At 43.7% G+C, this 23,378-nt stretch overlaps 1 protein-coding gene across 2 annotated transcripts in view; it reads left to right on the top strand.

Moving 5' to 3' along the window:
• LOC115558760 (E3 SUMO-protein ligase PIAS1) overlaps nt 1–23,378 on the top strand; it is a 44,521-nt gene that overhangs the window by 11,424 nt on the left and 9,719 nt on the right. For both annotated transcript variants that reach the window (XM_030377184.1, XM_030377185.1), the window contains 7 exons: nt 5,258–5,747; nt 17,463–17,547; nt 18,186–18,324; nt 18,658–18,792; nt 20,438–20,543; nt 21,484–21,557; nt 22,185–22,345. In XM_030377184.1, coding sequence (XP_030233044.1) covers nt 5,258–5,747; nt 17,463–17,547; nt 18,186–18,324; nt 18,658–18,792; nt 20,438–20,543; nt 21,484–21,557; nt 22,185–22,345 — 1,190 coding nt within the window. The remainder of the gene's footprint in view (nt 1–5,257; nt 5,748–17,462; nt 17,548–18,185; nt 18,325–18,657; nt 18,793–20,437; nt 20,544–21,483; nt 21,558–22,184; nt 22,346–23,378) is intronic.

Here is a 23,378-nt window from a genome sequence, read left to right as displayed (position 1 = left end):
TGTTTGCACCCATTTTATTTTTTTCATCTCACCTGAAATCAAATGTAAAATGTTTTTATTGCATAGTTAGTTTTTTTTACAGCCATTCCCTCGACATATTTTTCCAACTAACCATCTATTTGCTCTTCTCTTTCTATAACAAAAAATCTCTACCTAAAAATAATGACAATTTATTTCCTACTGTCTGACAGAATAGTGTATATATAGCATACAGCCGCTCTCTAACTTCCAGTAGTGATCCTTACCATCCCTCATATTATGCACAGAACAAGACCTAAAATCAAACCTCTGAAGAGGGTTGTCCTTCCAACTACTGCCCAATGCGTATGCGACCTAGGAAAAATTACCCTCAAGAAATCGCACAATTGCGATTTCCAGTGTCCAGTGAACCAAGAAATCTGGTTCCATGAAGACGGGGGGTTTTACCCCCTCGGTTTTACGTAGGCAAGACATTGAAATTGCCGGCATGCCAAGCCGCGGCCGGAACCAGCTTGGCAGTGTAAAGATGATTATTGTCGAGGTATGTTCAGGTTGTGGTTATTTTGGATGGCAATGAGATGCAAAAAATGACCGGGGTGGAACCCCATAAAGATGGCAATAGCAGTAGTGGCCAACAATGCACCCACATGGACATTTCGGTGGAAAAAAGCTCACTCTGCCACCTCATAAACGGTCTCCCCGAATACGCTAAACCTGGCCAACCCTTGGGTCCAAAGACAAACTATGATAGTCGCCTGCTGGACCAAGTGCTCAGGGTAACTCCAATTTTCCCCATAGCCCAACCGCCCCCGCTGTGTTGGCTTCAGAGGGCTTGAGACCCCAAAACCTCACAGATTTTGCCACTGAAAAGCATGATTGAAAAGAGCTTGACACCCGATGAGGATGACTCCCCCAGCGCGGGAGCATGAAGAGCACCATCCTCCAGGACCTCTGTGTCAAGTCTCCTGACACAGGAGAAGAAGCCCTGCTGGTGATCACAGCTCTGGACCCATGCTTCAAAAGCCCCCCTCAACTTCGCAGAAAGAGGGCTTATTTTCTCAAAGATCATGGAGAAAGCCGTGGATCACCAAACCATAAAATCCACAGGTAATTTAAATCAACTATCTTATCCTTCGAAATAATGGTCTATAACTGCAAAATGCAATAGAAGACTATAATCCGATAAAACAATATGTGTTAGTGTTCGCACTTCAGAATCGCTAGTGTACCGTCAGTTCAAATGCTAAATGTATTTTTATATAAATAAGTTCAATTTTTTCAAAGTAAACGTTGGCACAGCCTCAAAATACACTTTCACTTGGATTTGTTTGTCACTGTTTTTGTTTTGTTTTTAACCTAAAGGGCCTGATTTCTTTAAATGTTTGTTGCTAATTCATAATAAGCCCCTTGATGAAAGCTACAAATCCCCTGCAGTGATGGCCAACTTCAAAAATCCCTGATTTTGAACGATGAATGATATGATACAGTGCTTTAGTGTGTTTTGATAATTTCTCTTGTTATTTAAAGTATAGCCTTTATCTTCAAACTGATTTGGTTTTGAGTGTTGACTAGCGACCACATGAAAAAGAGCAAACGGCTCAAAGCTGGCACTCCTGAATAGCCCTGTTTGAGAGAGGGCAAGCATTCACAAAACGGCAATCTGAAGCGATGTGCTTGAATACCAAAATAACAAAACAGTTAGGGGGATCCTGCCATATTAAGTTTCTGTGTTTCAGTTTTGTGTGTCTTAGACGTAGTGTCTTTTAAAAAAATTACATTGTTGCCCTACTCTTTTTCAGATCTGTGAGAAAGGTAAAGGTGCTAAGATTAGTGATAGAGGACCGCTTGTCCACCTCCTGCTATTAACCAACAACTCTCCTCCAGCCAAGAAATCCGCACTTGAGGACCTCTCCATCATTTTTTTCAAGCAGTTGAGCCAGTGCAGGCAACAAGGGAAGGGAAGGGAAGTGAAGCCCTACAGGATACTGCCTTCCATTCCCCTCACCAGCACTTCACTTGAATCTTGGAAAGTAAATGCACATGCATACCCTTGCTCTCCCCGCTAGCCATGTTCTGTCTGCAACATCGGTGCCAAGGCCAAAGTTTATTTTTGACATCTAGAGATAAAGTGACCACACAAAGGTCCCTGTTAAAACCTAAGATACAGATTTATTAAAGGTGGAATTTGTTCATCTACATATAAAATTGGTCATTGTATTACAAGGAAACTAGACTTGACTGAAGTTGCTCTTGGATTGTTCGATTTGATTGGTTATTCTAGTAGTGGTTCTCTGTAGCCTTAGCTTTATTGTGAGGTGGAACCTTTTTAAATTATATTTAAACTTGCACTTTGACTTTCATCAGTCCACTGCCTCAGGGATTGGCAAAATATATTTGCTGTAATATTTGTTTCATGGCTTTAATAAAAATGTCAGTCAATCATACTCTGTGGTTTACTTACCAAACTCTAAGTCCATTACCATGGTATTTAGTGAATGAGTTAATGGAACAGTCCCATCCCAACTTAATTGGTAATTCCCACTGGAAAAACCATACACTTCGTTATCGGCTGTTTGGCTCTCTTTCTAGTGATCAAGGCAAAATCTGAAAATTGGCCAGATATTATTTTCAAACTGAGGTTATTCTGGTGAAAAGGTAACATGTAATTTCCGGGAAATGAAAGGTGTGAATGGTAGCATTACGCCTAACAGCCGTGACCACACAGGAGGTTCTCTGTGGCTGTCAGAAATGAGGTGTGGACTCTGCTTGGAGGCAGTTGATAGTCCCTCTCTCATCATGGGATAGCACATTCAGCTTTCCAGCTCCTATGCAGAGCAGCAGGCTCCTGGTCTATAGGAAATACAACAGGGTTGTCGTTTAGAGCGGGAGAATATAGGAAAGGCATACTGTGGCTAAGGTCAGCTTATCCCACCACACTCCTTTTTCATTCCTCTCAGTTTGTATCTTTGCCTCATGTTGACCTGTAAAGTGCCTTCAGGTGCTTTGATAAGCGCTATAGGAATCGTATATTTTTATATTTTTCTGTACTGTCCGTGTTTTGTGTGGATATTAATCTTGTGTCAGGGTCTGTGTGTTAGTTTCTCTGTCTCGTCAGAGGGTAGGTCCTCTTTCTCCAGATTCTTCTGTGTTATCTTGCTGTAGATTTTTCCTCTTTTTTTCTCCTCCTCTGTCTACAGAAATGTATCCCATCTGTAGTGTGGTGGATGGCTGCTCCTTTGTGTTTGCTTGCATTCATGGGCGTAGAAGATGCAGTCTTGCTGTGTGTGTGTGTGTGTGTGTGTGTGTGTGTGTGTGTGTGTGTGTGTGTGTGTGTGTGTGTGTGTGTGTGTGTGTGTGTGTGTGTGTGTGTGTGTGTGTGTGTGTGTGTGTGACTTTGGGAATGTGCTTTCATGTGAGCCAGTGTTTGTGTGCATATGCAAATTGTGTGTGCGTGTGTGCGTGCGAGAGAAGGAGGGCGGCCCCTATCATTATTGTGCTTTTCCTTCTTTTCGTTTCCATCCCAACCCCCACCTCCACCTCATCCATATTTCATAGAACCGGCCATTTCTGTCGCCAGCAGGTGTATTTCTCGGTCAGATATATATAGAACCATAATATCATGGTGTTTTTCCTTTTCCTTCTACCTGCTCCATCCACCACATGCATTGGAGCCAGAAGAATGTTAAACGATCCCAATCATACCATAATTACATCCTGAAGGTCCTCAAATCTCCCGTCCTGTCAGTCTGTGCTATTTGGTTTCCATCTCATCAGTGAGAGTGATGTATGGGTATCTGTGGTCGTGCTACAGCCGGTGCGGTTGGCAGCTTGCTGCCCAGATGGCTGCTGCAATCCCTGGCCTCCCGTCCCCCGATCCCACCTGAAGACTTTTAGTTTGAATGTTTAATGCATACGGCTTTCCACCTACCCCTTGGGAGATGCCTCCAGACAATGGTGTCAGTGTTGGGATATTTCTTGTGTTGTTTGTCAGGCTAAATGCTTAGCGATTAAAATTTGTGTTTCTTTATTCATCAGAAACCTTGTCTGTGTGTTATGGATGTATCTGTTTGCATGTTGATGTTTCGTGTGAGTGTGCTCGCGTATGTTTGTGTGTGCGTGCGTTTGCCTGTCGGCTCTGTATTTATTTTTTCAGTCTACACAACGTAGTCTACACAACGTTTCGACTCTCACAACCTAGTATTTATAGTATTTTTTACCGTTAACAGTGGCTGCTGTCAGGGCAGCATTTACATCAACATCCACCCAGATGTCTGGGACTGTGTGGTCAGCTGTGGTTCAGTGTACCCCTCCCTTTAGCCGTGCCCAAACATACACACATGGAGATATACACTGAGATAAACAAACACAACCCAAAACCCTGTCTAGGGTAGGGCCCTGATGGGGGGTTGTGTCTTATCTGAGATTCCATTAGCCATATCCGTGTGTCTGTCACGTTGTCATAAAAACACCAGCAAGTCATCTGATGCACATATTGACATGTATGTATTGACATGTGTTCTCTTCTGGGATCCATGTGTGAGGGAGGGAGAGATAGACTGAGAGAGATGATGAGCAAGGGAATGGAAGAAGATACACAGGGAGTGCCGTAGAGAAATGGAGGGAATGCGGTAGAGAGAGAAAGGGGAGGGGGGGGGGGTTGCGATAGGGAGATGGAGAAAGAACAGAGACAGAGTGAGAGATAAGGATGACTGACAAATAGAGAGTATGTTTGGTGAAGCAAGTTCGGCTGATTGGACCTCAGTGTGTTCCAGCTTCTCTTTCATTCAGGAGACTGATCGGTGGTCTCATGCTGTGGCTCCGACCTCCTTCTTTCTCCTATTCATCACACATCCGGCATCAGCGGTTCAACAGAACATAGGGATGTCATTTCCCCAGTGCTTTGTGAATAAAGAAAACGGTTTAATCTTGATACTCTATGTTCATATTCCCTAATTCTCTATCATATTTGCCTAAGCTTTATTAGAAGCCTCTCTACATGGATAGACCACAGAGAACCTCTGGAAGAGGGAATACTGCCACATCAAGTAGGGTCCAAAATGAATACTTTGGATAGACTTGACCATGTGGCAGGGGTACCTTAAAACAATGCTTAGCTGGTCTAATTTTACAGATACAAATGTTGGACCCGTTCAGGTCAGACAGAAACCAGTTCCTTAATGAAAAGGTGGCAACGTCCCATCATCCGCCAATGCCGCCATGCCTCCTGCTTAATGGACTGACTGAGCACTGCCCTCCTCCCTATCTATCCCTGCTCCAGCAAATGGTGATGAGCCTGCGCGTGTCGGAGCTGCAGGTACTGCTGGGCTACGCCGGGCGCAACAAGCACGGACGCAAGCACGAGCTGCTGACCAAGGCCCTGCACCTGCTGAAGGCCGGCTGCGGCCCCGCCGTGCACGTGAAGATCAAGGAGCTGTACAGACGCCGCTTCCCCGCCAAGATGGTGTCCCCCTCGGAGCTGGCCCCGCCCGTGCCGCACCGCCCGGGCTCCGGGCCCGGGGGAGGGGGCGCGGCGGCCCTGCCCGCCGGCCTCTCCCAGCTGGCCTACGAGGGGCTAGGCGGGGCCCCGTCGCCGGCCGCACTCCTGCCGCTTACCCTGCTGGGCCCCGGGAAGCATGAGCTGAGCGGCCTGCCGCCGCACCACCACCTGCCCGCCTCGGCCTCCCTGCACCCACTGCACCCCGACGTCAAGCTGCAGAGGCTGCCCTTCTACGACCTGCTGGATGAGCTCATCAAGCCCACCAGCCTAGGTGAGGCTCATGGAGCGCGCGAGCGTGTGTGTGTGTGTGTGTGTGTGTGTGTGTGTGTGTGTGTGTGTGTGTGGGTCTCATGCGTGTGTGCATGTTTTATTGTGATTGACTCCATTGGAATGTAGTTGGTTTATTTACGTTTAGTGAATGTGGTGGTTTATTAAAAGAATCACACATCTCATTGAAAATAGCTGTTAGATATCTTTTTTAATCTAAGTTAGAGAGATATATCTATTCAACAGATTCAGCTACCCAAGAGTAGAGTTGGTTGGTATTTCTTGCATCCCTAAGCCCTCAATGGTTGCAATGCATGTATGTAGACATTGTTAAAACTGTTGATGTACACATTGTTCCGTCTGTTTGTGAAGCCATGAAGGAGAGACTAGAATGTAGCTCCACTAACTTCCTTAAAAGTGACATATAATGGTACATTTCCACCGGAGGCTGTGGTTCGGTTCGGTATGCAAAGGTGGGGCGCGGTTCGCGTTTCCACCGCCAAAAGTGGGCGGGGTGCGGACTGAGCCGTAATGAGCCGTAATCGTCTCGCAGTACTCCTCCGTTGGGGTATTGAGACGTCTGAAAGGGTGCCAAGTAGTCGGGCTGCTATGAGGTCGCTATGCTTACGTAGCTGCCGCGGCTTTTGCCAATCGGCTGAAACCCGCCGTACCATAGTACTGTCGGCGGTGTCGCCGTAACTGAGCTGGGCCAAACCGCACCTTCACTACTAGGCTGAGGCGGGCCAAAGCGCACCCACCGATGGAAATGCGCAATTATACCACCAGGTGTGAGTGTGATTAGCCATGGTATATATGTCGCCTTTAAGCTGGTTTGCGGTAGGTCGTGGCAGAGTGACTTCCACCGTTCTATGTCAGCAGAAAAAATGGGATTCATTTCTTGCAATGCAAAACCTTTCTTTGTTCGGTTATGGTCTCAGTGGCTAGGGTATGTATCTCCAAGTCCTGGTTGAGAGTTCTATTTCAATAAAGGTTATTTAGAATTGAATACGCTTGCAATGCCGAGTGGGTCACTCTGTAGAAGGTAAGTCTACACCCTCAGAACGGTTGTGTGTAAACCAATGGCTGACTGCGTCCTGCGTCCATATTTATGATATGAACTGAAACCCATCACAGTGTGATTTTTGTTGACCGATCCACATTATTTTGTCAAATTGAAGCCAACGCGTTGCATGAAGCAAAGTGCATCAGTATGAGGAGGAATTGGTCCGCAGCCTCTCCATCAACACCATGGGATCTCTGCTCCTCTCCTCGTATCCATCCTCTCGTGTCTCCAATCCCTCTGATAACTTTGTATATTATTGATCCGAACATCATGAAATGGTCTTTCAGTTAATCCGTTTCTTTACTGACCGACCATGATAGATGGGTTAAAATCAGAGTGCCTCCCTCTCCTCTTATCTATTTTACTTCTGGTCACTCATTTGGACTGTTCTCTTCTTGCAGATGTGCAGATGTTTTTTTAAGACAGGAGAGTTTATCTGTGCCAGCTCTTCATCCAATTAGTGGCATCTAGGTGTGCACAACTTGCATACTTCCATACCACCGAGCCCTCCTACCCCTCCCACCACCCATCAATCAATCAATCTTATGATCACTATTTTTATTAGACCTTTATTTCCCTCTCGACGTTGGCGCCATTTGGCTGAGAGCGCTTGGAGACCATGTGAGCTGCTGACCGTTTACGGTCTTGGAGCGTCCAGTTCTTCTCTCTCAATAATCCCCTCTCTCAACCTTTTTATTTTTTATAATTGGCTTCTCAATGCCCACTTGGCTGTCTTACTGTCTTCCTCTCTCTCTGTCTTGCCCTACCTTGTTATTTTTCTCTCTGTCTCTCTGTATCCCTCTCTGTCCCCCCCCTCTCTCTCCACCCCCTCCCTCTGAGACAGGTGCGTCTACCCCCAGCCAGGTCTGGCAGGCATTATTAAACAAGCCCTGCGCCGTCTCTCAAGCTACTTCAAAGACAAGGATGCCTAAACTGCCTCAACAAACTCTGTAGTGCACTGTGTTTATATCCGGAGATTAAGCAGACCCTGCCTCGATAATATGTCTCTGGGCCTCTTTGTTTACCAAGACGTGAACTGGAAGACCTGTCTTCTCTCTTGCTCCAGCAGTGGTGGGCTGCAGGAAGGAAGTGTGGTTGACATCACATAAATATATATATATGTTGTGAAAGTACTCTAATAGCAGCAAGAAAAAGGCACAGGGAGAAACGGACAAACAGGACAGATGGGTTTCAAAGTAAGGAGGCTAACTTAAACAAATGTTTTTTCACGAGAGGTTGAGTTTTAAAGCAGCAACAGACACTGATTGGCAGACGGCGAAGAATGCAGCAATATTGAACAAGCTTTGAACCGGTTAATCTTGAAATCAATGCGATAGAGCCAAACACCTATATTTTACAGATACTAAATATTTGCAATAAGACGTATGACTGAGCACCCTGCGCATACTGGGGTGTAAGAAACCCAATGCAGCACTTTTTTTGGGGTGGCAAAACGTCTCTTTTGTCTGTGCAAGCACACCATGTTTTGGTTTATCAAGGCCGAAAGAATCCAACCTTCTCTGTACCTTCACACCTTGATATTGATCAGCAGGAACCATGTTTGGGTGAAATATTCATCGGGAGGCATGTTGGGATGAATTTCCAGAGCCTCAGAAATGCCGCGCAAATATATGTGGTGTGTACCTTTTATACTGCATTAGCATTTTAATGGAGTTGGAGAGCGCCCTGTGATTAATTTGCCCGCGGCTTCATGTACAAACATGCTGCCAGCAGTTCTGTCATCACACAGTGTGTTTGTCTCTGTCTCACTCTATCTCCTCATTCTCTCTGCCAGTCTCTCTCTCCTCATTCTCTCTGGCAGTCTCTCTCTCCTCATTCTCTCTGCCAGTCTCTCCCTCCTCATTCTCTCTGCCAGTCACTCATTCTCTATGCTAGTCTCTCTATCCTCATTTGCTCTGCTTGTCACTCTCCTCATTATCTCTGCAAGTCTTTCTGCTAGTCTCTCTCCTCTCATTCTCTCTCCTAGTCTCTCTCCTTGGTCCCTGCTGGTCTCTCTTTTATTCTCTCTGCCAGTCTCTCTCTCCTCTGTCTCTCTGCTGGTCTCTCTTCTCGGTCTCCCTGCTGGTCTCTCTCTTCTCATTCTCTCGTCCAGTCTCTCTCTCCTCCATCTCTATGCTAGTCTCTCTCCTCAGTGTCAATGCCATTCTCTCTCTTCTCATTCTCTCTGCCAGTTATTCTCTCCCTATTCTCTCTGCCAGTTACTCTCTCCCTATTCTCTCTGCTAGTTTCTCTGTCCACAATGTTCTCTCCTGTAACTCTATGCTAATCTCTCTCTACATCTCTTTCATTCTCTGCTAGTCTCTCCATGTTAATATCTCGCCTCTTATTCTCTCTGCTTGTCGCTCTTTCTCCTTATTACTTCTAGTCTATCTCTACATGTCTCTCTGTTCTTTTGTTCTGCCTCCTCTCTCAGCTTGTTTTCTGCTTCATGCTCCCTCTCTAAAAAAGGAAAGAAAATTGCAACGCAGAGTATTGAGGCCTAATATGCGCATGAATGTAAAATCTGAATTGTGTACACACACGCACACACACAAACACACTCACACTCGCACTCACACACACATAGACGCACAAATGTGCACACACGTTTAAAGCCTAGCACCAACTTACTTATTAACATTTAAATAAATTATAATGCACACTTTAGTTATTAACAAACCAAGAGAGAGGGAAGGTACGAGCAAGGTTATTATAGTGCTATATGCTACTTTGGATGAGGGGGGGGGGGGGGGGGGGGGGGGTGGAAAGGGAGGGAGGAAGGAGAGTGAGTGAGGGAGAGGTGGTATGGAGAGTCGGAGGGAGGGAGGGCAGTAGAGGGAGGTGGGAGAGTGCAGAGGGAGAGTAGAAGGAAGGGATGGTGGAGAGGGAGGGAGGGAGGGGAGGGAGAGTAGGAGGGAGGGTTGTGCAAGGGAGGGAGGGATGCCGCGATATACTGTCAAGACAAAACGCCTGAGAAAGATGATGAAGCTCATTTCTGGAGGCTGAAGATTTGATTGGCTGCAAATGAATAATGGACAGCCCTAGCTTTGAGGAGAGGAGCCTCTTTATTATGATAATGATAGAGTCATAATGAAGCCCACTGGTGAATAGTTATTTATCCTTTATCCACTGTCTGTCTTCTCTATGGCTGTCGGTGTCTCTCTGCCATCCTTTCCATCCTCTCCGAATCACTGTTCACTCCAGCTCTCGCTCTTTCTCACTCTCTCACACAATCAATCATTTGCAAACCCCATGTGCCCCCCTCCCTCCCCCCCCCTCCCGTTCCTCATCTCAACACGTATTCACTCATTCGCTTGCCTGTTCTGAACTCTCTCTCTCTCTCTCTCTCTCTCTCTCTCTCTCTCTCTCTCTCTCTCTCTCTCTCTCTCTCTCTCTCTCTCTCTCTCTCTCTCTCTCTCTCTCTCTCTGTGTGTGTGTGTTGAGGATGCCCTTCCCCCACACACTGTCTCCCCCGGCTTGTCGTTATCTTACTTGCCCCATCGTTCTCTCTCTCTCCCTCTCCTTCTCTCTCATATGATTAGCTCGTTCATTGTGTTGCCTCTCTCTTCTCACCCGCCATGCCCCCACTTCCCGGCCTCCCACTCGCTGCCTCACCTGTTGTTAAGTAACACGTGATGCTGGGTTGCAGTTGCTACGCCCACAAGAAAACAAAGACACCAGGGAAGATGTGTAATGTAAGATATATTTATATATATACAAGATATGTATACGTGTGTGTGTATGTATATTATATATATATATATATATATGACTGGCAAGCGTGTGCTCTCAATCCACAATCCATTTTTGCATTACATTATAAGATCATTACTGGCTGCCTAATTCCATCTCATCAAGTCTCATTATCCATCAAGCTCGCATAGACCGGCCCCTGGGTTTCTCTTGGATATCAATTTGGTGTGAATGCATTATACATGATTTAATCACCATATCTCCAGCCACAAGGAGAATGCCGCCGTGTTTGTGTCGAGGTTCTTGTGCATTCTAATGAGGTTTCATATTTAAGTGTTTTTTCAGATTCGTACAAAAGGCAGGGAAATAATGGGTGTGGGTGGGGGATGTGTGTAGGGCTGATGGACAATTCGTGGAATGCAAATTATAAGAACCTAAGCTTGCGGCCGTGGTCAGAGAAATGGCTTCAAATATGAATGTAGTGCTAAGAATTAATGTCACTGACCGTGGCAGCGGTACATACAATTCTTAATGAAAACGGACACAGCCAAGGAATTGAATGGGCTTATTATTATAGCAATCAAAACCAGATGTATTGCCATTTAAACTAAGCCTGAAAAGAAGTTCTGCCTGCTTGATCATTAGAACACATTCCTAGAAAATAGTTAGGGGAAGGCTAGGCTGGGCCTAGTATCTTGGCTGCTTCTCCAATTTCCTACTGAAGAAGCAAACGTATCCAAATCAATTGTGTTTCTCCACAATGTAACAAATTGGTAAGCAAAAAGGATGTCTAATTTCTCTGTATTAAATCAACCCTGACCAGCAATACAAATTCTAGAATTTGCAATATACGTTTCGTATCCAAAACAATTATTTCAAATTCGACGGAATACGGCAGAATATGCATTGGCTGAAATGGCCACCATATTTTTCTTCAGACAAGCATTCTTGCTTCTGAGCTCATATTGGTTTCCTGCAAACTGGTTGGTTTTCCCTGCACCATAGGTTCTAGTGATATGGCCTTGATCCAAAGCAAAAAACCTTGTGTTTGGCTAGTACTGTACTATGTGGTATGGGGGTAATGTAGTAGACAATAGACTTACAATTTGCTTAAACATTATAATCTGAACATTGAAGTAGCCATGTTCCTCATTATTTCCCACAGTGCAGTGCAACTACAAGCCATAAGATGCCTACGGTTATGTCCTCAACCTGAGCAAACAGGCAGGATCTGGGTCATTGCAATAAAAAAAAGGAAAGATTATGTATGATATGAAGTTAGCCCAATTCTATCCAATGCTCCACTAATCCATTAACAAAGACCTACAAGTAATGCAACTTCCCCATGCAACTCTAAGGCCAAAGCCAAACTGAATACAATGAAGCACTATAGGGGTTGTAATACAATGTATTTGCATTGTTATTAGGTATTTACAGAGTATCTTTTGATACCTATTGTTATTTGAGGGTTTAGGTGTTATTATTAATCCGGATTTGTACGCCTATAGCTCAGCCCCTGATAGAAAATAAGTTTTCAACTTTGTCTATGACTTTGGTATTCCTGGTGAGCAGGTCGCCGAAAAGGTTGGTGGCAATTTTCCAATATGGGGCGCTTTAATCAAACTATCAGCCCTGCCGCCTCATGGATTTGTATTTCTGAAACATGCCTTATTGTACATGTTGAGAAATGTTGCCTCTTGGATTTGTTATGTACCCGTTTGTGTGAGTGTGTGTATGTGTCTGAAGTGTCTGTGTTTGTGTGCGTGTATCTTCGTGAGTAAAAACATTGAGTGCTGAACAACATAGACCCGCCCCTGTAGTTGGGTCTAGGAGTAATGACCGTGATCTGCTTGAAAAGGGCGGTCGCTGGTTATTTATATTTTTTTGTATATTGAATAAATCTGTCAATGTGATCTTTGCTCAGGATCTGCTAGCTGTCCCCCCCCCATGCCGTCAAAAAAACGCGTCTCTGTAGGCAGCCTATGCTCCGAGATCGTACACAAAAAAAAATGATACTACCAACCACTCAAAACCAAAATAAATAGTATTCCAACCAATCACCGACAAGGGGTGGGTGTTGGTGGGGTCTTGCGCTCATTATAGTTTTTACTGGATGCACGGAAAATGGAAGGGAGGGGCTAGCTGGCTCTGTTTGTTTGGGATCTCGCTTCAAATACCAACAGAAGTGACGTCCCCCAACATCGCTGATACAACCTTTAAGATATTTTACACCATAAAGCAATGCTGCAGACCATTGGTATTTGAATGGGCTTGATTGTCACTGACACTGTACAGGATAATTTGATGATCAAGTTTGATTTATTTATTGGCACAATAAAATAATACAATAAAAGTAGTGGATGGTGAACATTGGCAGAGGGAGCACGTTTCCATATTTTTTAGAAGACATTTTGAGCGATGTACAGATACAAGTTCAGGAGAGGGACAGAGACCCAGAGAGTCCCTCCACTCTAGCCCCATGTGCCCCTGCTGTCTGTTTGAACCATGTATGGATATATGTCACGCTATGGGAACACATTTGGATGCCATCCACGATTGCTTGGGGCCTAGGCTAAATCCAACCATAACATTACGTGATAACCGATGGTCAAATAAAGGATGGACATTAAATAAATAGTCCCACTCCTCCATCTAAAGCCAGAACGGGGAGGCATACTCAGCGTTCCAAATGCGGGTCTGTTGGTGATAATGGCTGGACACTGACTGATGATTCCTAACTATTTTCCCCTCAATAACGCCATTGTTTTGGCTTTTCAGGTTTCATTTAACATCGCTAGACCAACCGTAGGTTTTCTCCTAAGTTCCCCTTTTAAGACGCTTCATTATGGAGTGTGAATATCCAATATATTACAAACCATAACTAGCTTTGACAAGATCAGTACACAATGCCCATGGATCATTCAACCGTTTGCTTGCCTTACTATTTACATTGTGTATGTACACCCTTGGGTTGCATACAATCTCAGCAATCAATTGCGTACAAAACAGGACTGAGTTGAGTTAACAGCTCAGCAAGATCTTTCCTACAGTAACAGATAGATGGTCATAGTCATTGCAGCTCTTGCACGTCAAGATTTTCCAATTTCAAACGCTGGTGTCTCCTATGGATCTAACATGGTTTTAGTCAACGTCTCCTTGGGAAGAATGAGTTCTCCTGTAAGCATTAGTTTATTTTCCTTGATTAATATGCAATGGAATTCCTGTATTTTAACCATTGATGTCATGTTTTGTGTTGTTATTTTCATGTACAGAGAATTGGATTCAACTTTGGGCTCTCTGTACAATGATTTGATCCCTCAGCGTCTAGGGTTGCTTCCCTCGTCAACAACATAGGAACAACCAGGGATAAAACCGACAAAGCATAACAAAAAATAAACATGATGGGTAATAAAAGCCATAGAAAGAAAATGTCCACAGTAATGTAAGAAGCGTCGCCCAATTTAAAGGAAGTTGCTCATGTGCATCTGAGACTGCATATTATAAGGCGGCTGAAAACTGCCAATCATTACAACCAATTTTAACGTGCATATTGTATTATATGTTTGTGTGTGCATGCAAAAAACATTAATCGAGGCGGAGGGAGAGAGACGTGCCTCAATCAATTCTATCTGGACATTCTGCATTTAGCTACTGTGTGTGTGTCTGTGCGGTCGTGTGCATGTGTGTGGGTGTGTCTGTGCTTGTGGGTGTGTTTTAATGCGATCGTGTCTTGATGCTTTCATGACCCTGCCACTCAAATGGCACCCTGCATCTATTTTTAGTAATCAAGGCGTCAATAATAGTTTCACAGTGGCATGTCACATAATGGCGTTTAATTATCCCGCATGTAGCCTGCAGGCGGTACACTTATTGCACATACAGCTGACACAAATACTCAAATACAGTCAATGTTTGTCTACTTCTTCTTCTGTGTTTGTAGGGTTGTGTGTTTTAAGCAATAAAGGCATTCCGCAATTCAAATGGTGTAGTCCTTTCCAGAAGGGTGTGTATGTATGGGATGAGAATCCTGTCAAACCTGAAAAAAATAGTTTCAAAGGCCTGTAAATATGTGTTTGAGAACTCAACACCTTGAAAAAAGGTTTTGCAACATTGAAAACAGAGATTATAGAAAAACATCTGCAAACATGATTTTGTGTTCTAATTTTCCCTCTTCATAATTTTCAGTTCACAGGCTTTTGAAACTATTTTCTTCAGGTTTGAATTATTACAGGATTCTAATCCCATATATATGTACAAACAATTGTTCTGATCAATATTTAGACCACAAGCATGTTTGTGTGTGTGTGTGTGTGTGTGTGTGTGTGTGTGTGTGTGTGTGTGTGTGTGTGTGTGTGTGTGTGTGTGTGTGTGTGTGTGTGTGTGTGTGTGGGTGGGTGGGTGGGTGGGTGGGTGGGTGGGTGGGTGTGTGTGTTTCAGTCTGTGGCTAGTCCCTTTTCGTGAGATTATATTTTCTGTTCCTATTTTTCCTTCATAATTTTCAGTTTACAGGCCTCTGTCTGTAAACTGAGATTCTGTATCAATGTTTTGACACACTGATACAGCGCTAAGAAGTTGTACTTTTAAAACAACGCATCTGCAAACACCGTAGAGCAAACACATATTTTCTTGACAAAGACATCGTCTACAAGCCCATAACTTTTAGGATTGATGAGTATTTGATCTTGAGAAAACATGGTTTTACCGCGAGTGAGTGTTGAAAAGAATGAATCAATGAGGGTAATGTTTCCCACGCAGTTCAACTATATGTGTGCACCCATCTGTTTAAACACATGTAAACTAAACACGTAACGCATAATATAGTCCATGGCAATGTATGTTAACGGGGGGACACATGCATATTATGAACACACGTAGATAATGATAATGTATAACAAACAATGTTTGTTAATGGATTGCCGCTTATCATTAAATAGACCCACTGTTGTGGCCACAGGACCGCATATCCTGGGCTATCTGTTAAGTTCTCCTTGCCTAAATTTACATGACGACTCAGTTTTTCTGAAGTTGTAGAATAAAACGCTAGAATAAATAGAATAAAACGCTATTCCATGTTTGCATTAGGCCTATTATTTGTCCATAAACTGAGCCATTTGAAGTTTAAAATTCATGTGGTCGCTCATCTGTCTCGTCAAGTTCAAATGCGCTCATGGCCCTTAAAGTGGTTGGGAGATGACCCTCTCATTGGTTGATTGCATGTTACGCCCAAAACACTACTACGGGCACTCAGACCAATCCATTTTAGATTTGCGTCGGGTGCGAGTAATTTATCCGCCGTTATAATGGCAATAGTGACAGAGATCCGTCCACGAAGCTACTTGCGTTACGCGTTTCATATTGGAGACATTGGGTCTCATGCAAGAATATGTTAATAGTATTCTCATAGTATTCTTTCTCTTGGTCATACTTTTGTGCATACATTGAACTCATAGGAGTGCGCCACATCAGATTCATGAACACTGAGTTTGAAGACCTTCCTTCGAATCAATAAAATAAAACAACATTTTGCTGCTAAGGTAGTGGCAGAGCAATGGAGGACAGCTTGGCAACGTCAAGCGATGTAGTTGTTGACCTCATTGTTCATGCCTTATTTAATTATTTGGGCTAGTAAACCGAAAAATCAAAAATTGAATGGTGAAACTAAAACTCAAACTAAGTCTGCTCCTAAAAGTTAAAAAGTTTTTTTCAGAGTGGTTGATTTCTATTGGCTGCTCAACCCAAGTTCAAGCGAGTGTGACGTGTGTCATTAGAACATTTGACAACACTCTCTTCCTACGGAACCAGTTATTTATAAAATCGTAACGACTGTCACGACTGCTCGGATCGTAGGCGGTCGTAAGTTCCTCTGTTAAAACAGGGATTTAAAAATCCGTTAAAGCTTTAAATTGTTCTGAAAAGTAGGCTATAAGGCAGAACAGTTAGGGGAAGTGCAGAGAGTTGCACCCTGAAATAGTTCAATTTCGGTTTCGGAAGATCAGCCGTGCTAAAGCTTGCCGAACCTAAGAGAATATATATATATATATATATATATATATATATATATATATATATATATATATATATAGAAGTTGAAGTTTACAGTTGTTGAGAGAAGTAATACTTAGGGCCTGTCCAGTTCTGGTCCCTCTCTCACTAAATGCACCAAATTGACCCCTAAAATGAAGGTAACACAGTATATAAAGATGTGTATATATAGTAACTCATTTATGAAATTTGTATTTGTAGAATGTGAAAACACTTTTTTATCATTTTTTTTCACAGTATCATCTTGATCCCCACAATAAGAGGAAAGAGAGAAAAAAAAGAATATATATTTGTATTTATTTCCAAAAAAAACAAAACTACAGGGAGCCACAGCCGTGGGGTGGAAGGGCAGAGAGTTGCTGACCCCTTGTCTAGCCATTCAATTGGAAACGTTTGGCCGAATAGCGTTGTTGTTCTTTGCTTCTAGTCTCGACCACCAAGTCTAGAACACTCATCGATTTGTGCGTACCGAGTATTTTCGTGATTGCAAGATTTGCTCTTAAAACGTTTTCATGAAATCTTTGTGTCCAAGTATTTCTTGCGTTGGGCCTGTTGTGTACCTAATCTAATGATATACTCCATGTACCTAATGGAATGTGCCCATAAGATAAGGCCAAAAGGACTTTTTCATCTCAGTCCCCGGAAACCACTCCAAACTCTACCAGCCTCAAGGTTTGTTGTTGCTGGTAGAAATAGCATATCACCATGGTGATGTGCTGCTACTTAATTCCACTATATGACTTGCTTATGCCTTGAGAATACAATAACCCCAAAGACACAAAGGAAAACAAGTGGCCCTTTTATATTGCTTTTCTCCAGCTGCCTCTAGACCTCAGTGTTAAATGGCATCTGGCACTGACTTATTATGGGGTTCTGTGTTAGTCTGTGCCTTACTGTCTCTCTCTCCCTCTCCTCTCCCAGCTTCAGACAGCAGCCAGCGGTTTCAGGAGACGTGTTTTGCCTTTGCGTTGACCCCACAGCAGGTCCAGCAGATAAGCGGCTCCATGTAAGAACAGCTCCCATAACTTCATCATCTCCTCCTTTAACTCCATCACCTGCTCCTCCTCCTCTAGCTTCATCACCTCCTCTTACTTGGAGCAACTCTTCATCCTCCATTAACCTGCACCTCCACCTGCTCTTCCACAAACTCCATCAACCCCTCCTCCTCTTACTGAATCACCTCCCAACACCCCCACCGGCTGTAACTCCAGCACTTCCTCCTCTAACTAACACCTCCTCAACCTGCTTTAACTCCCATCACCTCCTCCTCTTACCCACACCACCACCTCCTCCTCCTCCTCCTCCAACTCAGCACCTCATTCAAATGGAATTCAAATGGATTTGATTGCAATCAATAATCTACACAAAATAGTCTATAATCATCCAAAATCGACAATGATTTATTTCAAATGGTTTAGGAAAATAACTGAATTCAAAACACTATGTAATGATATGAGACCAAAATGTCTGAACAAATGACAAGCATAAATGATGGTAATCATGAAACCGTCTCAACCGCACTGACAAACGCAACGCACAACACAATACTCGCACACACACACTCGGCAAGAATACAAGCAGTCTGGGGCAGACCGATCGATCGGCTCGGGCCAACCTTAATGGTGCTTCTGTGTTGCTCTGCAGGGACATCTCGGGGACCAAGTGTGACTTCTCAGTTCAGGTTCAGCTGAGGTTCTGTCTGTCTGAGACCAGCTGTCCACAGGAAGACCATTTTCCGCCCAATCTCTGCGTGAAAGTCAACGGGAAGCCCTGCAATCTGCCGGTGAGGGTCATCATCGGGAGCATTATCCAAAGCTGTAGTGTATTTATGCATCACGGCATGCTAACCAGTTGTGTAACTGTTTCGCATAGCAGGCGATCTTCTGCATTGGACTTACACACATGGACGGGAACTAGTTGAACTCACTTTAGTGGGTGTCAAATACAAAATATGACACTATACTTCTTTCTCTGTCCCTCTCCAAAATTGATTCTGTATATCGATTTTCTTGCAACCCACTGTCATTTCACCGTTAAATCAACAGAAATAGCCATTAAAACCTGGGATGCGTGCGACTTGATTACATACCATTTTTGGGATATTTTGGCTGCGCAGGGTTTTCTTCCTCCAACCAAAAACGGCGTGGAGCCGAAGCGCCCCAGCCGCCCTATCAACATCACCTCCCTGGTGCGGTTGTCCACCACCGTGCCCAACACCATCGTGGCGTCCTGGACCTCAGAGATCGGACGGGTAAGCACAATTTTTTGAAGCATTTGACAATAACTAGTCTTTGATCACGTGTGTGCTGCTCCTTCCAATTACATGCAGTTTGATTTTCCTGGCCTGCGTGGTGCATTACAACGAAATGTCCATTAAACTGTGTGAATAAACTGTTGAACCAGATTCCCGTTTAAGCTGTACTTCTTTTCCGGATATGTTTCTTGTCAATCGATCACAAGACAGATTTGAGTGCAATCAATCAATGCATGGGCTGAAATGTATAGATTAAAATAATTGACAATATTGCTGCGGACAGATGTGCACAAATTCAGCCTTACCAAATCAGTTCACAGACCGGATATATACCGCTGTGACTCAGCCTATGTACCACCAACAGTAGCTATTGCTTACTGTGAGTGCGGATACCAAGAGTTGCTCTTGCTGGTACAACCAGATCAATTATTACATTATAGTTATAGTTATTAAACTGCTGGAATATAAATAGAATGCAATTTAAAAAAGAATATAAAAATATTATGTCGCAATTTGCCCCATTTGACTAGAGCTGCTAAATCAAACGATTATTTTTTTCCCTGATTAATCAATCAATAATTTAGAGAAGAAAATGTTTTAATTAATGGCAAATCCCCATCCCAAGTTACCATAGTCCAAAGGCTTAAACAGATTCATTCTTAATTGATCCCTGAACCAACATTTTGTATCAATGAAGCATTAACCAGTATGTGTACTTCATAAAAGGGTTAAATTGATCATCAAAAAACCATCCGACTTACCATTGCAGCACTACATTTGACGGTACAGAAGGGATCTTTTCAGACACTTTCATTGCCAGATTTATTGGAATATGGGACATTGTAGACGTACAGACTCTAAATCTCTCTCTGTCTATAGAGCAGCACTCCTGTGACGCCCAGGATGCCCTTGGTGTTCTGCATTGCTCATCTAAAGTGACAATCACCTCTCATTGGTCCTTGTCACCCATGCACCGTCACGCATCTGTTTTTGGCCTACAACCTGCAGCCCATTCTGCTAAATCTTAAAGACATTGCACTTTCTACAATTACAATATAACTTATCCAAAGCGACCTACATCGGTTAATACACGCATTGACGCAGCCACGGCAGAGTCAACCATTCAAGGCGACAGCCAGCTCGTCAGGAGCAGTTAGGGTTAAGGGTCTTGCTCAGGGACGCATCAACACTCAGCTAGGAGGAGCTGGGGATCGAACTAGCAACCGGTTACAAGACAACTGCTTTACCTCCTGAGCTAAGCCGACCCTGCCTTTTTACATTTTTCTTTTAGTTATCTATTTTATTTTATTATTTCATTTTATTGTATGCCTATGTTTCAATCTGAAGCACTTCGTCTGTCTCTTGTATGAAAAGTGCTTTATAAATAAAGTTGCCTTGCCTTGCCTTGCCTCTCCTGGGGATCTACAATAAAACAAAGTCACAGCCAGTATAGAGGACTACTAGGAGCTCTGCCCTTGTTTTTCCTAGTATTTTACATCTTGTGTGCGTGTGTGTGTGTGTGTGTGTGTGTGTGTGTGTGTGTGTGTGTGTGTGTGTGTGTGTGTGTGTGTGTGTGTGTGTGTGTGTGTGTGTGTGTGTGTGTGTGTGTGTGCGTGCACATCTGAAACGTGTGTGTCCACAGAGCTACTCCATGGCAGTGTACCTGGTGAAGCAGCAGTCGTCCACTATCTTGTTACAGAGGCTACGCTCCAAAGGCATCAGGAACCCAGACCACTCGCGAGCACTCAGTAAGACACCCGTCACACACTTTTCTTACCACTCCATCGACATTTAGCCATATTCGCTCCCTTTCCACTGAGGTCTGGTCATAAACGTTTGAATGTTTGACCTGAAGTGTGTCTTATCATGCGAGGCTGTGTCGGTCCTCTGAATCAACTCTAAGATAATGGCATAGCTGAACGGTGCTTGATCTTCCAGCTTTCTGTAATTGTGAAATGTGATATTGATCCTCTATCTATATCTATATCCATGCCATTTCCTCAAGCTTTCTGCATCGACCCCTGCAAACAGATCTGTAAAAGCAGTTGTGTTTTGTTCAGCGGGCCGATGTTTTAACCTGATGAAGTTACATTCTTGGCTTTCACGTACCTGGATATGATATCTAGATCAAAATAAAAGAACGACAGAATGGTAAGGCTATGAAATTAAATGTGTAATGTATAATATCAATGTTAAAAGGGTTTCTCATACCAAAGGGGTCCTAACACCTCATGCTAGCGCTTTCAACATTGATCAAATTTTATCGCTGATCATCTCTAACAGATTTTATATTGAGATGAACGAAGTTTGGATATGCTATGCATAGCAAAGATGAACAAGCATTTATTCCATGAGAACATCACGATACGCGTTTAGATGTTTTAAGAATTATTTCAGTGCCAGAAAGACGGACTGTATACCAGAGCATTCTCAGATGGGTTTTTGTGCCAAATTATGGACTTTTATTGTTTCAGACTGACGAAGAATAACTTTTGAATAAGTTTGCTTGAAACTGATACCAGTGACCCTGCTGCTCGCTGCAATCATTATTGTGTGTGTGTGTGTGTGTGTGTGTGTGTGTGTGTGTGTGTGTGTGTGTGTGTGTGTGTGTGTGTGTGTGTGTGTGTGTGTGTGTGTGTGTGTGTGTGTGTGTGTTTGTGTGACGTTTGTTTTCCTCTTCCGTTACAGTCAAAGAGAAGCTCACAGCAGACCCGGACAGTGAGATAGCCACCACCAGCCTGCGGGTGTCCTTACTTTGCCCGGTAAACAATCTCCTCCTCTCCTCTCTTTCTTATAAGAATCTTCATGGTGGCAAAATATTTGGTTTAAAGAAGCATAGGAAGGAGAGACACTCGCAGCTTTCACTGGGCAACAATCAATGGGTCTCTTAGATTCTTCAAGGGAAACTTACCCATCGTGGGCAGTCACATCAAAAGGTTTGAAGGTTTAATATTAATAACAAAAATGTGAGGGGGGTGATTGGACATGGCTGTTGCCAGCCATGGTTAAGTTAACAAGAGAGGCAAGAGACTAAGTTCATTTGAAATACACTGTGGACATGTCAAAAGATGACACGGCCACTAAAGGAAACTACACATTAACGATATCGTATCGTTAATACTACACATTAACGATATGACATGGAACTGTCAGAACCGGCCTTCTTGTCTACTGCGACTGCATTTAAATTAGAGAGAGGAAGGGAGCTACCTACTAATTTATACAATGGTCATTATTACTAGGATGCCGTTTTCAATGGCGTGTGCATGCGTACATGCAACGTGTAACACGGCACTCACCATCCTACTCAGTGGGCGTCCCATGTTCATGCGTGTACCTTTCCCCACGTTTGTGTGTGTGTGTGTGTGTGTGTGTGCGTTCCGTCGCAGCTGGGCAAGATGCGTCTGACCATCCCGTGCCGGGCGCTCACCTGCTCCCACCTGCAGTGCTTCGACGCCACACTGTACCTGCAGATGAACGAGAAGAAGCCCACCTGGGTGTGTCCTGTCTGCGACAAGAAGGCGCCCTATGAGCACCTAATTATCGACGGGTAGGACAAACACACACACACACACTCTCCCCACCGCCGATTCCTAAACGCCAGTACACGGCATTCAGCACCACCGCTGGCTTGGTGCTGCGTCGTTCAAGGGATACGCCCAGATATCTGTCGATTGGATTCAGAAAAGGTGTTCATCGTGTTTTAGCATTTGCTTGCCATTAGCTGCTTCCATTGACTTGCAGAGTTGCTGTAGTTTCTGTTGATGGGACGTTGATGTGATGTACCGGTGATGCGCCGGTGACCCACAGCGCAAACTACCGGGCCTGAAGCAGCTGGTAATTAATAATAGCGGCGTAAATGGTGCTGCATTATCGGTGTGTTTTGTAGTGAAACTGCAATCTTGTTGTGTTTTGCTGACTCATGTTTGAAAAAGATACAAATTGAACACGTCAGAAACGTCATCGTTACTGTCTCTCCTGGCTTCAATGAAACAACCGTTCCCAATATAATTTGTAAAAATGACTTGGTTGTTCCGGTTGTGTCACTCCGATAGGGTCCTTTGACCAACGAGGATGTCCACTGCGTAGGAGGCGTGTGAAGCATGTGTGTTACGCCCGGGTTCTGTGTCGCGTGTCCTCTGAGCCCATGTTTGAGTTTTTTTCCTAAACCGCTGCAATCCACAATGCACTGTTTGGAAGTCATTATACGTATGTCATGTTTTTTCAGAGGCATTCTGCTACAGTTTAGTCAGATTAACATATAAATGAGTTTCCATGGTGATCTAGGCTGTGATTGTTGATGGTGCCCTCGCCATAATCATTTCATATGCAAGGGATGTTCTACACAAAGCGTTTTCAAGTTCCTCAAAATTTTCAGCTGTTGAATTTGATAGAAAACTAAACTAAACGGACTAATAAAGATTGACCACAGCAACATCATATTAACATTTAAATGAGTTTCCACAGAAATCTAGATTGTTCATTCTGTAATTCAGAACTTTATAGCTGTTATCTGCCAGAGTAGATGTTGAAATTACGGTTTCAGAATACTGTGCAATATTCTTGTAATGTTCGTTTAACCA

The sequence above is a fragment of the Gadus morhua genome, chromosome 14, assembly GCF_902167405.1.
Source record: "Gadus morhua chromosome 14, gadMor3.0, whole genome shotgun sequence".
NCBI lineage: Eukaryota > Metazoa > Chordata > Actinopteri > Gadiformes > Gadidae > Gadus > Gadus morhua.
The sequence above is the reverse complement of the archived record's forward strand: the minus strand, read 5'-3'. Positions and strand labels throughout refer to the sequence as shown.